Source organism: Hippocampus zosterae, chromosome 11 (assembly GCF_025434085.1).
Source record: "Hippocampus zosterae strain Florida chromosome 11, ASM2543408v3, whole genome shotgun sequence".
Taxonomy (NCBI): domain Eukaryota; kingdom Metazoa; phylum Chordata; class Actinopteri; order Syngnathiformes; family Syngnathidae; genus Hippocampus; species Hippocampus zosterae.
The window spans coordinates 20424584-20440628 of record NC_067461.1 but is presented as its reverse complement, the minus strand read 5'-3'; the positions used below and the strand labels follow the sequence as shown (position 1 = coordinate 20440628).

Below are 16045 nucleotides of genomic sequence, written 5' to 3'. Positions count from 1 at the left end.
AACAAATTGCACAAAATAAATCTTTATTCTTTTCAAATGATGATCTCTTATAAGAACCAGTAAAAGAGATCATTATCATGCACTATTAGAGCAGAACAAAGGTAACACACAAGAAATATGGAAAATACTTAACCAAGTAATCAGAAATAGTCCTAAAAAATTGATTATCCACAGTATTTTATCAAAGGCAAAAATACTATTTTGGAAAAAACTGCGGAAATAGCAACTGAATTTAATGAGTATTTTGTCAACATCGGCAGTAACCTAGCAAAACAAATTCCTGATCCAACAAACTTGTCTGAAATAGATAGATACGTAGAAAAAAACTCCACGATGTTCCTTACTGCTGTAAAACAAGAAGTATCAAATATTATAAAAACTTTTAAAAATAAAAAGTCAACTGATTGCTTTTTTATTGATATGACAATAATCAAGCAGATTATAGAATATGTAGTGTAGTGTAGACCTTTCACGCACATATGCAACCTGTCATTCAAAGCTGGTATCTTTCCATCAAAAATGAAAATTGGTAAAGTTATTCCAATCTATAAAAGTGGAGAAAGACATCTGTTTACAAATTATAGACCAATATCACTACTACCACAATTTTCAAAAATATTAGAAAAACTATTTTCTCGCAGACTTGATAGCTTTATACAAAAGCATGCACTGTTAAGTGAGAATCAATGTCTTCAGGGAAAAACGGACCACCTCAATGGCAGTTATGGAGTTTGTGGAAGCAATAGCCACTAATATAGACAACAAAGAATTTACTGTTGGGGTTTTCCTAGATCCAAAAAAGCTTTTGACACAATAGATCACAGTATATTATTAAAAAAATAGAAAGATATGGCATTAGAGGTGTAGCTTATAAATGGTTAAAAAGTTATTTAGAAAACAGATATCAGTACATGCAACTCAACAATAAAAAAACAAATCAACTGAAAATCACTCACGGAGTTCCTCAGGGGTCAGTGCTTGGTCCAAAACTATTCATCTTATATATAAATGATATCTACAAGGTCTCAAAACAATTTAAATGTGTCCTATTTGCTGATGATACAACTTTCTAGGGTTCTGGAATAAATCTGAAACAGCTCCTGACAACCGTAGAAAACGAATTAAACAAATTTAAAAAATGGTTCAACAGAAATAAATTGTCACTTAACCTAAAAAAATCGAAGTTAATTGTTTTTGGCACAAGACCAATCAAACACCAAGCTAAAATTATGGTAAACTCAATTGAAATAGAAAGAGCGTATGAAACCAAGTTTCTCGGATTAGTAATAGACTCAAAACTATGTTGGAAACCACATATCGATAACATAAAAAGAAAAATAGCCAAGACCGTAGGGATCCTCTACAAAACCAAGTAAGTGCTAAATAAGAGATCTTTGTTCACATTATACACTTCATTATTATTACCATATATGACCTACTGTGTGGAAATATGGGGAAATGCCTGCAAAACAAGCACACTCCCTATTCTCAAACTACACAAAAAAGCAATTCGAATTATTAATAGATCAAAATATACGGAACCCACAAATCCACTATTTATCAAATTAAATACGATGAAATTTTATGACCTGGCTGACTTTAAAATCGCCCAATTAATGTACAAAGCACACAATAATCTGCTCTGCCAAAACATTCAGAGGTTTTTCGAAATTCGAGAAAGCAACTATGAATTAAGACGTACCAACTTATTCAAAAAACTCAAAACAAGAACAAACATCAAGCAAAGAAGTGTATCTAGCAAAGGTGTTAATCTGTGGAATAATCTCGAAACGGACCTGAAAATGAGTAAATCGCTTGCTGAGTTCAAAAACAAATTCAAAAAAACAGTACAAATAACCTACATCAATCAGAGTTAAAATGATAAATTCTAAACATTAAATATAATGATAAATCAGAACTAAGTTGATAAATAGATAAAGGTATTCAAATATCCATTATGAATACAAGAGAAAATTGACACAAGAGTGCTAGGGTGTGGATGTATATAATCCCGATACAAAACAAAAGTTGTAAAAATATCACGGTTAAGGGTAAAGTATGAGCCTTAATGGAGACTTCTTCTTACTTTTTTCTTTTCTGATTGATATAAAAATGATTTTGTAGATATAAACACATAACGGGGAAGGACTAGATAAGTTTTTTACTTCATCCTACTCCCTTGAACATATTAATTGTGTTGAATGAAGACTGATTTCTTTTTTATCTACCTTATTTTCTGTCAAATTATTACTGTATATATTTTATTTTCAATAAACAAACAAACAAACAAAACAAACAAACAAATTGGGTTGATCTGGTTGTTTGCAGCGTTCGGCCGTTGGCAGTGCATTGGACTCCGGCGGCCACCGTAATAAATTTACCAGTAAATTATTCATTCATTCTTCTTCCGAACCGCTTGATCCTCACACTGGACTACCGGGCCGCCACCAGTAAATTATGTTTGTGTTAAAAATATATACAGTATACAACAAACAAACTAACACACATTTAACTTTGTCGTCAAGAAGGAAGCCTGAAATGAATAACACCGTACTTCCAATTTTACATTTAAAAACAACAACAACAACAAACAAGCAATGTGCAGGCTTTTTAAAATTGTTATTTATTTATTTATTTTTGCTGCTTTGATTTGACAGGCTCCTCACAGTAGTTGGCGATATTGCACCCGTACCACACGTTGCTGAGTAGAAATACATTCAGCGAAGAAGGCAGGCGACGTCAGTCTAATTGAGTCCAACTGGCCCATACATATATTTGACATTTTGTGATTTTTGACCGGACGTAATAATTATTAACATGGAGAACGATATTATAGTTTCTCTTGAGGACTTGGGGTAAGTGAAGGGCGTAGGGAATCTCAATTATAGTATGAAACAATGTCCAGTTGGCTAACCATGCTTCAGTCTGTGTAACAATGTGACGTGGTCTGCTTTAGCTAAACCCATTTTTTTAGATAACATTAGTCAGACAGTCATTTTAATCAGTGCTAAAGATGGCCATTATAACGTCGCAACAACCGTTACAACGGAGGCTTTTCGGGGAAGGGGGTCTTCTCAACAACACCTATCGCTCTTGAAACGAAACTGCTGTGCTGTACTGTAATTGTAATTGTTGCTGCGATCAAGTGCAGTTCCTTTTAAAGTCCACCCTCGCTGGAAAGTCGTCATTTGTTTCAGTTTCGTCACGATGTATGCTTGCATTCTTAAATTTTGGTCAATGCATTCTTAAATTTTGGTCAAATTTACAAATGGGTCTTGGTTAAGGCGCTCTCAATTTAGCTACATTTAATAAAATGGGCACCTTGAGTTGATGAGGAAAAATATGGGATTTGCGTGAAGACAATTTTAATGTGTGGTTTGTCATTGAAGGTATCAAGGCCCACTGTTGGAGGACGGAGCCCTGGAGTCAGCTGTGAATGGTGGGGCTGTGTCCCCAGAGTTTACAAAACTCTGTGCTTGGATTGTGTCAGAGCTCAGACTTTACAGTAAACTGGAGGAGAATGTCCAAGCCACGAACTGTAAGCTTTCGAATCTTGCACCACTTAAAGTGCTCTATAAATACTGTTGACTTGACTTGACTTAATAACTGCTGTTTTTTTTTAGTCCATCACAATTCCCGCAAAACCCCGTGACACTTGCTTAAAATTGAAATGCATTGTCATTTTGTGTTGTTTGAGGGCAGCCAAATGATGTAGTGACATATTTGTCTCACAGTTCTGAAGTTCGGGGGGAGGGGGGGTTCCATTGCAGCTTTTCTCTGTGGACTTTTTTTTTTTTTTGCATGTTCACCCTGCGCTTGTATGGGTTTTCTTTGGATACTCCAGCATCCTCACACATTCAAACAAAATGCATGTTAATATTCAAAATTGTCCATTGGCGTGAATGTAAGAGTGATTCGTTGTCCTGTGTGCCATACGATTAACTGGCGTCCAGACCTGTTTCCGGATCTCAAACTTAAAGGAAGTGCACATGATAAGCATGGTGTGGGGTCAATTATTATGAGTACCCGACAGACAGCACTTACTTTGCTCCATATATTTGATGCTACCGTACTCTATTTGTGCAGCACTGCCACTTCGTCAACAGTCTTCGTGCCCTTTGCAACAAACATTGGCAGATATTACCAGAGACAGCTTTTACAAAGACACCATCTTGAGTATGACGCTGATTTCAGTGCTTCCGAGATGTCATATAAATTTATGGCAAGAATATGTATTCAGGCTATAAAAAGGACAATTCAATTAATCGTCTTTAAAAATTATTATTATTATGTAAACCCAGCCCCAGTCGACGCGTGACTCCGTAATGGCTCTGGTAAAGTGAAGTGATTTGTGAAGAGAGATCTTTCATCGAGCCAGAAGTTATTGCATTAGCGTGTTTTATGGCTACTATGGGCCCATCCAATGTGGTGTATACAACGACATTGCTTTAAAAAGGCCACCGGGTGCAACAGGTGTCTGCAGCAGAAAAAAAACTATATTCATTTTAGATGTCCCAAAAAGTTTTTGGTTCTCATGATTTCATTTTTTGAATAGGTTCAAATGGCTCATTAGTTGTTGTCCCCCAGTCTAATATGTCCAGCCTCACTTGCTGCACTGTGATTGTTCCAGGGACCATCCAAATGCGCGATGTATGAGATTTAAACATCTGTAATGCTATAATATTATGTAAAATAATGTAATAGCTATAATATTACAGATTTCATGGGCATAGCGTTTTCCTCTGCCACGAGGAGCTCACTACAGAAGCTTATGTTGAAATACGCATTATGAGGAAAACTCTCCATCCATAAAATGAATAAGATTTTGGGGTCATCAGTGTGATAGTTTTACTGGTTGATGTGGGCATAAGTAGAGATGTCCACGTACATTTTGGCGACTAGTGTTTGAAGTGTATGATATACCGAATGTATGTTTTAAATTTTACAAGGACCAGAATACAAGGTAGTTGTTCTTTTACCTATTGCAGGTCCTAGTGAGGCAGAGGGCTTCCAGCTGGAGATGAGTGGTCTGTTGACAGAAATTGCTTGTCCTTACTCTGTCCTCACAAGTGGAGCTGTCACCCAAAGGCTTCTCAACAAGAATGACTGTTTGCTGCTGCTCTGTATGGTTTCAGTATTGTCAACTTTTCTTTTTGTATCACACAGTCTAGAAGTCTCTTTAGCTGGATTTAAACTGCATGGTTCAAGTGACATGTTTTTTTTTATTGATAGATTGATTGCTGCTAAGTGGCACAATTCTGATGTGCGTCATGGCAGTGTGAAGAGATTAAAAACAAAAACAAAACCTGCATTGGAGTATCATCAAATGAAAATCTGTTTTTTTTCTAATCACTGAAATCTGATCTACTGGATATCTTCAAGTGTAACTGCAGCCTCAACAGACAGATTGGTTTTGAGATTAAAATACATGCTAAGTGAAGTGTACAAACCCTCATCGAATCAGTAAAACAAACAAATAAAAAACATCAGCCGTCTTAAGAAGATATAAACTACAGAAAAAGCATATATCGTCGTTACATTCTCTTTGGGCATCCAGCTTTTATTCGAAACGTGACATTCTATATAGCCAAGGGCACTATTTTAGCAAACAAGGTATACAAAATCGAATATGACTGAAATAATGAGTGTGTGTCATTTTTCATTACAGCCTTTCTGGTATCTGAGCTCGAGGCTTCGAGGATGATCGTGGTAAACAGACCACAGAAGAAGGCCCAGGAGTCTGGTAACCCTGCCTTCCAGGAACTAAAAGGCATCTGCATGGCACTGGGCATGTCCAAACCTCCAGCGAACATTGCCATGTTCCAGTTCTTTAGTGGTATTGAAAAGAAGGTCAGTTTGTTAAAGCAGAGAATGGACACAATTTTACTGTTGAAGTAACATTAAGGATTAATTAAGATACACCAAATAGATAAGAAACATGCATTATTGACCAGCTGAACAAAGCAAAGTTGAAGAAAAAAACACTCATTTTTCATATCAATATGCTTAATTTTCGTATTTATGGTTGAATGCTGGTTGATCTGTCTTTATCGTATCGAGATATGAACATTCAAGATAATAGCAAAATGAGGACAATGTCAGTCACATGGCCTTGCCACACGTGTAAATCTCAGTTCAACCAACCATATTTCTCCTTTCAAGTTTGGCGTTAATCGACAGTGAAAACCAGCATATGACCATCATCTTGTGGAGGGCGAGAGGGAGGAGGGAGAGAACCCCCCCTCACGCACCCACAAACACAGACCACAGTGACGCGCAACTGCTGCGGCCTAGACACCACACGCACAAAATCCGCTTCCATATTCAAGTATATACGGACAGTACACGTTGTTTTCAAACATTATGTGATGATAAATCATTTCAAAATAACGTGTATAAAATAGCAGACATTATGTTTTAAAATTGTACAGCAGCCCACGTCTCGCCGGTCCATTCAGCCGATTACAATAATTTTGTGGAGGCCGAACGGACTTGCAAGGCGTGGGTTCGGTCCTATTTGTGTCGCAACGCATGTTTACATTGACTGCCACCATCTTTTTATAGATCAATAAAAAGCCATAAAATGCGACATTATATGGAGAGCCTCAAAACGCAATCCAAGCTGGCATAGTTCTTAGCGCTTGGAGTCCGCACATTGCATTGACCAATGTGTACACAACCATCGTCATGTGTGGGGGTGAATGGTTCAGTTTTTTTCCCTCTATTCTCCCCTCAAGGCACACAACCCATCCATCCACATTCTGAAACTCTTATCTGCACTACGGTTGTACATGGACAAGTTGGTATAGAACATCACGCACTTGGATGCAGATGACATGCACCCGCATGCAAACACAACAAACAATTTTACTGTAGCATAAAATTATTTATCATTAAATCACAGTTGCAGTACAATGTGAATTGAATTATTTTTAATTTATCGCAGACTTTAATTTTAATGGCTGTCAGTAAGTTAAAAAAAAACATTTTCCACGTCCTTTTGGACTGATATTTTTTCCTTTAAAAATGTGTCAGAGATGTTCGCTTGGACGGTCGACAAAGGCTCGAACACAGGATCAGATTGCCTTTCTCTGCCGGCAGGAGGCACAATTTTCAACGAAGCCACTCAGTGTGAGCTTCTCAACAGACACCCGACCTCTGCAACCTCTGCCGGCCTTTTTATTGATTGTACATGCAAATTACAAGAAACATCAGAAAAACACTCCCATCTTCATTAACATGACACACCTCTGGACGGGCCCATTGGGTTGCCCATCAGACAAAGCATCATCTTGGTAGCAGCACGAACATCCAAAAACTAACAGGCACATGTACATTTTAACGAGCTGTGTCTCCTTGAATTGATATGTCTGTAATTCTGGCTCGTGACCCTTTCTCATGATGGAGTGTTCGAGTACTCCCTTCCATCCAAGGTTAAATCTTCCTTTCCAAATTTGTCAGATAACAGGCACCAGTGTGTCTACTAATGATGTAGTCAGGTACCATCTGCTCGGGTCCCTTGATCTCTCGATGCTTTCATTGTGTGCAAGATGCTCTGAACACAAGCATTTCAAGGTCAATCAAGCATGTAACAAGATGAAACCTTAAAACATGACAACATTGCCTTTTTCTATTCTAACAAAATGTTTACTTTTCACTGAGCCCATAGTAATATCGCTGTTAAGATAAGAAATCTTTTTGTCCCACACTGGGGAAATTTGCAATCTTCAGCAGCAGAATTGAAGGGGTTGGGGGTAGAAAGAAAAACCAAGTATTGCATGCACATGTTGTATCTTTGTCTAGGTATGTAAGGAAAAATATTGGGGAAATTACATTTTTACCATATCCCACAGTCCTACGATGGGCAGTGTTCGTCTTCCGGTATATTAACTCAACATGCTGTGAAAATCTTTGCAAGCACAAGGAAAACATTCAAAAACTGTGCGTAATGGCTGCTGTTGACCTGATTGGAACCAGAACACATTATTATTATATTATATTATTTGTGAGAGAACAGTGCAAATACTACTCTCACTCCTCCAAAAGTATGCGAACAGTGAGGCCAAAACTGTGTGCAAAGTCTTTTGATTTTGGTTGGTAAATTCTGAACATAATCACATCCCCAGTTATAAGAGCCTGTGCAAACTTTTGAAACCATGTTATCTCACTTGTTTATTTTTGCTCTCCCTCTCTAAAAGATTTTCACTTGAGTTGTACAGGGCATATACTGTAGGTCACATCAATGGTGGAAAAATATTAGTATTTTTTTAAAGAGAGGACTGGGCCTTAATTAAATGTTGAAATTAAGTTTATGAGTTAAACAACAGAAGGATGCTAACTAAGCTAAAAGCTATGATGGCCAGTCCCTCCCACGCCCTCCAGCCCGCCCTGACAGCACTTGGTAGCTCCTTCAGCCAGAGACTGTTACACCCGCGCTGCAAGAAGGAGAGATAAGACGCTCGTTCCTACCGACTGCTGTCAGCCTGATGAATAAAAAATAACAATCATAATAATAATAACAATTAAATGATGTGAAGGAAAATTGTAAATAGTACTGCGATTTATCCATTTTGTGTTCATATTGCATTTAATTGAAAGATGTTTGTTGTTTTTTTTCTCTTTCTTCTTTCTTCTTTCTACATACATTCTTGCTGCTGGAGGCTGTAAATTTCCCCAGTGTGGGACGAATAAAGGATATCTTAATCTTAAAATGATTCCATTTAAGAATCACTTTTGTTATGTCCTATTTTTGGAGAATCCGAAGTGTATGAGTGAGGGGGTACTCATACTATGACAAAATGGTGAGGAACCACTGCTTTACGCAATTGTCTTTTCAAAAAGTTAGTCAGTGAACTGTTGTAAACTCCCAAGTTGATATACCCTTGAATAATGATAACTTTGAAATGCCTATTAATATTTACCTTGATCAAAAATACCAACATTGTATCTTATCTCTCTTTTAGTCATATTAATCTCAATGATGTAGAAATGCCTGGTCTTGCAGTAGTGTCATATTTTAAAATGTCTGTTTGTTGTATTTTCTGACGCTGCTTGTTGTTGTCTGTCGTCGTGTTTGGTAGCTCAAAGAAGCCACAAGTCGAGTACCACCAAATCATATTGGAGACCCTTTGTTGAAGAAAGCCTTTGGACCTGTGCACATGGTAAACTGGGAAGGAATATTGTTTGGAGAAAACACAACACTGTAGTTCAGCTATTGACTTCTTTTCATCCTTTGACAGGAAAAAATTGAAGCCATTAATCAAGCACTTGTAAATGAGTATGAAGTGAGAAGGAAGATGCTGTTAAAACGTCTAGATGTGACAGTGCAGTCTTTTGGTTGGTCAGAAAGAGCAAAGGTATGCAGCATCTTGTTTCAGAAGAAAGATTAAAAATGTGCTGTTTGCTCTAATTTTCTCTAAATATTAAATATATATATATTTTTGTTTCTTCACTATAGACGCAGGCTGGGAATTTGGCTCAAGTTTATCAGCCGCTACGTTCTGCCCTGGGTACCAAAAGCAAAATCTCTGTAGCGCACCTTCTTGCAGCACGACAAGATTTCTCAAAAATTCTTCGCACAAGCAGTGGAAGGTCGAGAGAGAAGACTGCTTGTGCCATTAATAAGGTGAGTCAATCAGTTTAAAAAAAAGAAGAAAATATAGAAACTTTGACAGGTCTTCAGATTTATGATTTACTGATTTATGTTTACGCCACACTTGTTCGGCAGATTTTCGTGAAGTTGAATACTCCCAAGTTAAATTGTTGAGTAAGCTAACAACTCTAATTGAAATAGATTAGCTGTCTTTCATGTCTATTCCTGGCTCCAACTGTTGTGAAAGTGCTGTATAAATATGTAATGTTTGCTTAATTTGCCTTTATGTTTGCGTAAAACACGATTAATTTCTTGCTTTTTGGTTTAAAAAAACTATATGGGGGGGGGGGGGCTTGTAGGAATGATCACAAATTAAATCACTGGTTTGAGGGAGAATAACAGCAATTGATTATTTTTTTAAACTTGTTCAGCCTTATGTGGGCATTCCCCAAACCCTTTCCTCTCGCTGGTCGAAGGAGAAATGTGACCAGGCTTGGAGAAAATAATTTGTGGTTGTTTGTTCTCTCATAATGGGAGAAAAACTTTGGGGTCAGTATTGAATGTGCTGTTTCATATTTTTCTTTTCTTCCTACCAGGTTTTAATGGGTCGCGTGCCAGACAGAGGAGGCCGTCCGTGTGAGATTGAGCCTCCCCCTCCAGAAATGCCTTCATGGCAAAAGCGACAGGATGCCCCCCAAGGTAGTGGTCACTATGGCGGAGGTGGGCATGGCGGGAGCAGGGGGGGCAATGATCATTATTATCAAGGCAGCCGGGGAGGCTATGAGAGGGGCGGAGGAGAAAGAGGAGGCAGGGGAGGAGGCAGCGGCAGAGGTGGAAGGGTTCAAGGAGGCTGGGAAGAGGGGGGCGCAGGAGGGAGAGGTGGCTACAACAAGGGCCAGCATCAAGATTTGGGGGGTCATCAGGGGGGAGGCGGAACGAGAGGTGCTTATCGAGGAGGCGGGAGCAACCAAGGAGGCCCCCAGGAGTCCAGCCACCATTCAGGCTATAATGACAATTACCACCAAAATGGAAACTGGCATCAAGAGAGAGGTGGCGGTAGAGGAGGCAGGGGAAGAGGAGGCCGAGGAGGCTGGGGAGGGAGAGGAGGCCAAAATTTCAATCAAGGAGGACAGTTTGAACAGTTTTTTCAACATGGCGGCCAGAACTACAACCAAGCTGGCTTTAATCAAAGCCGCCACTACACTAGTTGAAAGTAGCAGTGTGGGACATTAGAGCCCAGTCCGCAATCGCTGAAATAACAGGTTGACAAGGCCTTATCAAACTCACATTTTCAGCATGCTTGATCAGACTGGTCATCAGTAAATGCAATGTGTATAATCAAGTACATAAATGTACGTGTAAATGTTTACATGAAGATGACATTTTTTGTCTCTCCCTCCACCATGTCAATTAAAATAAACCGTGTCAGTTAAACTTATTTAACTTGAAATCAATCAATTCAGTTGTTTGGTCATTTTTTTTCATTTGTAACACTTCACTGCTGTCCATCAGGAACAAGAAGAGGGTTATCTGCAAGTGTGTGGTATTACACAAAGGGTTCTGCATTTTTTTTGTTTCACATGCTTATTTGGACTCTTATTTTTATGGCCAGGTTGCATTTTGTTACTTGATAACAGCAAATATAATTGATTAAAAACAGGTTAAAAAGTGTTGTTGCCCTTAGATTGTGAGCCTACAAATGTGGATATTGGACTCAGTAGATTGCATAAAAGAGTGACTGAGCAATAAAATCATCAAAACAAACATTTCCTTTCTCCCTGTTTGTCAGAAGGCCTTATAAACAAATTATACTCCAATAAATTAAAATATGAGTAACTCACTGTAGTAGTAGTGGCTAGCCTGTCTGCCTCACCGTTGAGAGTTGTGGGTTTGAATCTCGACACTTGCTATTCAGTGTGACGTTAGCATGTCCCTGTGCCAATGTATGTTTTCTTCCTCTCCCATTCCAAAATCAATCAGGGACTTTAAATTGCCTGTAGGTGTCCTGCATTTTACGGGCTGCCAGTCTGGGGTGTACTCCACCCCTCACAGAAAGTCAGGTGGGTTCGGCTCCAGCTCACCGGTGACACTAATCTAGACAGGCAGCACAGAAATTGAAGCAATTTAAATAAAATAGGTGAGCAGTGGCATGCATTGCATTCAGGAAGCTTACACAATAAATCTACTTTTCTCAGGATTAACTTATTGTTTGTGAAATGCTGAGGTTTTAAAGTGTCTATGTGGCGCTGTTTTACACATCACAGACCTTCATGGCATGCAACACTGGGTTAGTCATTTCATATATCACTGGTGTCAGGCGGAACCCGCTTACCTCCAAAATAATCGTTTTACAGGACACCTAAAAAACAGTTATGTTTGTTCAACCATTAATATTGGATCAACAAAGAGGAGAGACCATTTTGACACTTAAGATTGGTCTACAATTTGTAAAACTAACACCCAGATATGTGGATGGACCAATGGAAGAGGTTTGTGACACCAAATTGTGACAGAGGCGGTTTCTGCCTGACGGCTGTGATATTTTTCTCCAAGGTCTTTTCATTTGTTTCAAATCCCCCCCCCCCCTCCCCAAAAAAAGGAAACTCCAGTTTTACATAATTTATACGTCTTTTGATATTCAACTGAGTCAAAAATTAAAGTGCCACGCATGTTCATGATTTTCAAACAAACAATTTAATATTCCTTTGTGTATCATTATGAGTGTTACTTTATTATTATTACATTATTACATAGTATTAGATGTATTATTATTATTAATGGTCTTCCCAATAAATATTTTTTGCTCATTGAAAATAACAATTTTCATTAGAATAATTTATTCAGATAAATCACTTTTAAAGAATAGTAATGATAACCTAACAAATTTGTATCTCGTATGCGTAGAGTTTAGTATTATCCGTGCATCGTTCACCGGCTTTGGGCATTCCAGGCGACTCTATATTATTGCGAAAGGGTAGAAGAGGAAGTCTCACTTCGGGTCTTGTCTCTGGCAATCAAAAGTTCCACAAAGAGGAAAACGCAGACAAGATCAGGAGAGGAACCGAGCACGGCGCCGTATAATGGAAAGAAGTAGCCGGTTGTCTGCTGTGATGTTGTTTAATTTCTTCGCCTCGAGGATACGATTTGAGAATTGATAAGCTAACAAGGTTGAGTAAAGCGACTGTGTTATGGACCCTTAAGGATTATTTCGGCTACTTGTAGCAGTGGGGCTTCTGACAAATGTACCTCTTATCTCGGGGTAAGTATCGTTTTAAGTTTGCAAGTCCTTTGTGCCTGGATATTCGTAACCGGTCATTCCGTGGTTTTGCCCATCCGGTGTTTTTTGTGGGAGCAGTAGTAGCTGTTGTGGCGCCTTTACAGTCAAGGAATCCTGTGGGACTTGCTGTTCAACTTGCAGCCACCTGTTTCAACACTATTGATAAACGACGACATGGAACAAATGGTCATTCATATGCTTTTACGCATTAAAGCTTTTATTTGTGTATTCATTTTTACATCTTAACACGTGATTTAAAATATCTGAGAAAGACGGGAGAAACCTCCCAATGTTGGGCATCCCAACCATACCCACGACCTGTTTAATGAAACGTACCGATAGCGATGTTCCATCGTAAATTCGGTCATTTGTATTGTACCAACAATCGACGTTCATGTTTTCTTTCATTTAAATTTGTATGTTTTATTGTTTAAATTCGTTCGTTGTAATTGATTAATATGATCAATTATATGATAATATGATACTGTGCGATATTCCATCTCAGCAAAAACAAAACAAAACAAAAACATTCTGCAGGGTATTGTTTTTAAGCACTGTACAGTATTGGCTTTTCACTGTTTTCATCTCACAGAGCAGTGTGTAATCAGTGTATTGTTTGCAAGATAATTCGATAATTACACTGCTGTTTAATTTGTGATCGTAAGATAATTTCTTCTTTTTTCTGTCCACAGGCACCGGTTTTTCTCAAACACATTTTTAATCTTCTAAAAGAGACTCAAATCTGCTAATATGCTTCATAACTGTTGAGGACCAACGGGAGCACTCAAATCTGCCAACATCTTCTTTATATATATATATTGCGCGTTGTCCCGCACGCGGTCTGTCCTTCCGTCTGTCCCTTTTCAAAACGTACCTACTTCACCGCGCCGCTGCGCGCCGCCACTGCGCCGCTCAGGCAGTGGCTCACTACGATCGCGCGGGCATCTTAGCGAAAAAATGTTGTCTACCCACAAGCATTGCAATGAAATTGTTAGTTATTTAGTAGAGTTAAACATCTCTTTATTTTCGCGATACGCAATGAAGATGAACAAAAAGTTGAACCAAGCAACAACACTTTTGTGGGCCGCAGGCCCACCTTACCAGCCTTCCGCAGGAAGTAGCTGATGAGCCGCCCGGAGGGCGGCGAACCACCACCTTACCAGCCTTCCGCAGGAACTAGCTGATGAGGCGCCCGGAGGGCGGCGAACCAGCTAGTGCTTCATAAATATTGAGGACCAAGGGGAGCACCTTCTTGATCTATGCTAACTCAAACATAAGTCACAGCTAGGTCATGTATTTAAAAATAATATAGTGGAATACAGTACAACAACCTTTTGCGATTATTCAGACATTTGCTTGGGGGCAGTTGTGCCAATGCTGAATTGTAGTTGGAAAGATTTCACCAAGCTTCCTGGTTACTGCCAAGGTTAATTTGAAAAAGGAACCATCCCGACTATTCAGTCTGGAAACCTCAGTATTTGTAACGATACACTTGTGAAACCACATTAGCTCAGCTGTTTATTTTTACTTTGCTTTCCAATTAATTTTTGCTTTTCCTTTCAAATGGGTTGTACAGGTTAGATAGAGGTCACACTTAAGTCAATTTTACATTGCACTTAGCACTGCACAGACTGTTGTCGACCAGCCTCACTGATCTGTTGCTGTGGACGGAAGAAAAATTTGTGGCTTAAGATTTCAGAGTCTTAACGTGATGTGAACGGCGACCCGGTGGTCCAGTGGTGAGCACTTCAACCTCACAGCGCAGAGTTCAATTCCGAGCCTCCCTGTGTGGAGTTTGCATGTTCTCCCCAGGCCAGCGTGGGTTTTCTCCGGGTACTCCGGTTTCCTCCCACATTCCAAAAACATGCATGGCAGGTTGATGGAACACTCTAAATTGTCCCTAGATGTGAGAGTGGATGGTTGTTCGTATTATTTTTTTTTCCCAAGATGGCGCCCTAGTAGGCAGCCTTCGGCAAGTGCTCTTCAAGAGCCTTGCTTTTTTTGTTGTTTTTGTCTTTTGTTTTGTCACATGTTGTTTGTTGTTTCATCCTGTGGACCTGATATGGACTGTTTTCAGCGTTTTTTGGCCACGACATTCATCAAAGTAGAAGTATCTGTGCTTGGTGGTTGCACCTTCTCGTCGGCAAGCCTGTACCAGCACAGATTTTGATTGGGAGGAATGTCTGCGCCATTGACTGTCGGTGCTGGACAGACCTGGGGCGCTTGTGTTTTTTGCGCCTAAAATGAGCAGCATTTTTCACAACCCCGTTTTGTTCAGTGGAGATGTCGGCGCTGTTGGACAGTCGGCGTTGGTGCGGCTGGATGGATGGCTGCTGAAGTTGAGGAAGAGGAGAGAGGAGCGTTGTCGCAGAGTGCCAATGTGTATTTGGAACTGAGAATCGCCGCTTTGAATTGAAATGGATTTCCATGGGACAGAAGTGAACCAATCTCTTTTTCGTCAATGGATGCTACAGCTTCTTGTTGACTTTGAAACTTAGCTTGTAGCCGACATGTGCACATTATGAACATGACGTCTCTGATCCACTGGTTAAGGGACACTTTGATTCTCTCCTCTTTCATCTCAAACTGCTTCAAACAACAAAACGTATGACGGAAAAGTGGTTAAGACTGCACGACTGTCCGTGTTTTATGTTATGTGTTGTGTTTATTTATTTTACTTTATGTTAACTGTTTTGTTAAGCGCTTTGTTACAGCTGCCGCTGTTGTGAAAGCGCTATATAAATCAGCATATATTGTATTGTATTGTCTCTGTGTGCCCTGCGATTGGCTGGCAACCGGTTCAGGTTGTCCCCTGCCTACTGCCCGAAGACGGCTGGGATAAGCTCCAGCACCCGCACTTTGTGAGGATAAGCGGATCGGAAAATGGATGGATGGATGAATGAACGTGGTTTGAACAAAAAGACAGAGTGATGCAGGGAGATTGCCACTACAGTACTTGGGATGTACCAGCCTTATACAAGACAATACATGTTTATTTTGATCGTGCTTCCACAACAGCTAGCTGTAACAAAGTGTTTTACAGAACACTTATAAAATAATAATAATACAACAGAACACACAACATAAAACATTAACACTAATATAATTGTAACAACTATTACTATGTACACCTTGTTGTTTGAAGCAGTTATAGATAAAAGAGGAGAGAATCAAAG

At 39.3% G+C, this 16045-nt stretch overlaps 2 protein-coding genes and 1 long non-coding RNA gene across 4 annotated transcripts in view; all 3 read left to right on the top strand.

Moving 5' to 3' along the window:
* Positions 1-2686: 2686 nt before the first annotated feature.
* fam98a (family with sequence similarity 98 member A) lies at positions 2687-11030 on the top strand. The gene is made up of 8 exons (XM_052081102.1): positions 2687-2855; positions 3390-3538; positions 4989-5123; positions 5669-5850; positions 9081-9161; positions 9240-9356; positions 9458-9625; positions 10189-11030. The coding sequence occupies exons 1-8, from the start codon at positions 2818-2820 to the stop codon at positions 10801-10803; spliced, it is 1485 nt and encodes a 494-aa protein (XP_051937062.1). The 5' UTR covers positions 2687-2817; the 3' UTR covers positions 10804-11030.
* A 1549-nt stretch (positions 11031-12579) lies between these two features.
* rin2a (Ras and Rab interactor 2a) overlaps positions 12580-16045 on the top strand; it is a 41519-nt gene continuing 38053 nt past the window's right edge. Inside the window, exon 1 of one of the 2 annotated variants that reach the window (XM_052081022.1) lies at positions 12580-12851. The gene's annotated coding sequence lies outside the window, so the exon portion shown is untranslated. The remainder of the gene's footprint in view (positions 12852-16045) is intronic. The other variant, XM_052081023.1, reaches the window with a different exon arrangement.
* Positions 14002-16045, top strand: part of LOC127610741 (uncharacterized) — a 72094-nt gene continuing 70050 nt past the window's right edge. Inside the window, exon 1 of the long non-coding RNA XR_007965012.1 lies at positions 14002-15207. This is a non-coding gene — a long non-coding RNA (uncharacterized LOC127610741). The remainder of the gene's footprint in view (positions 15208-16045) is intronic.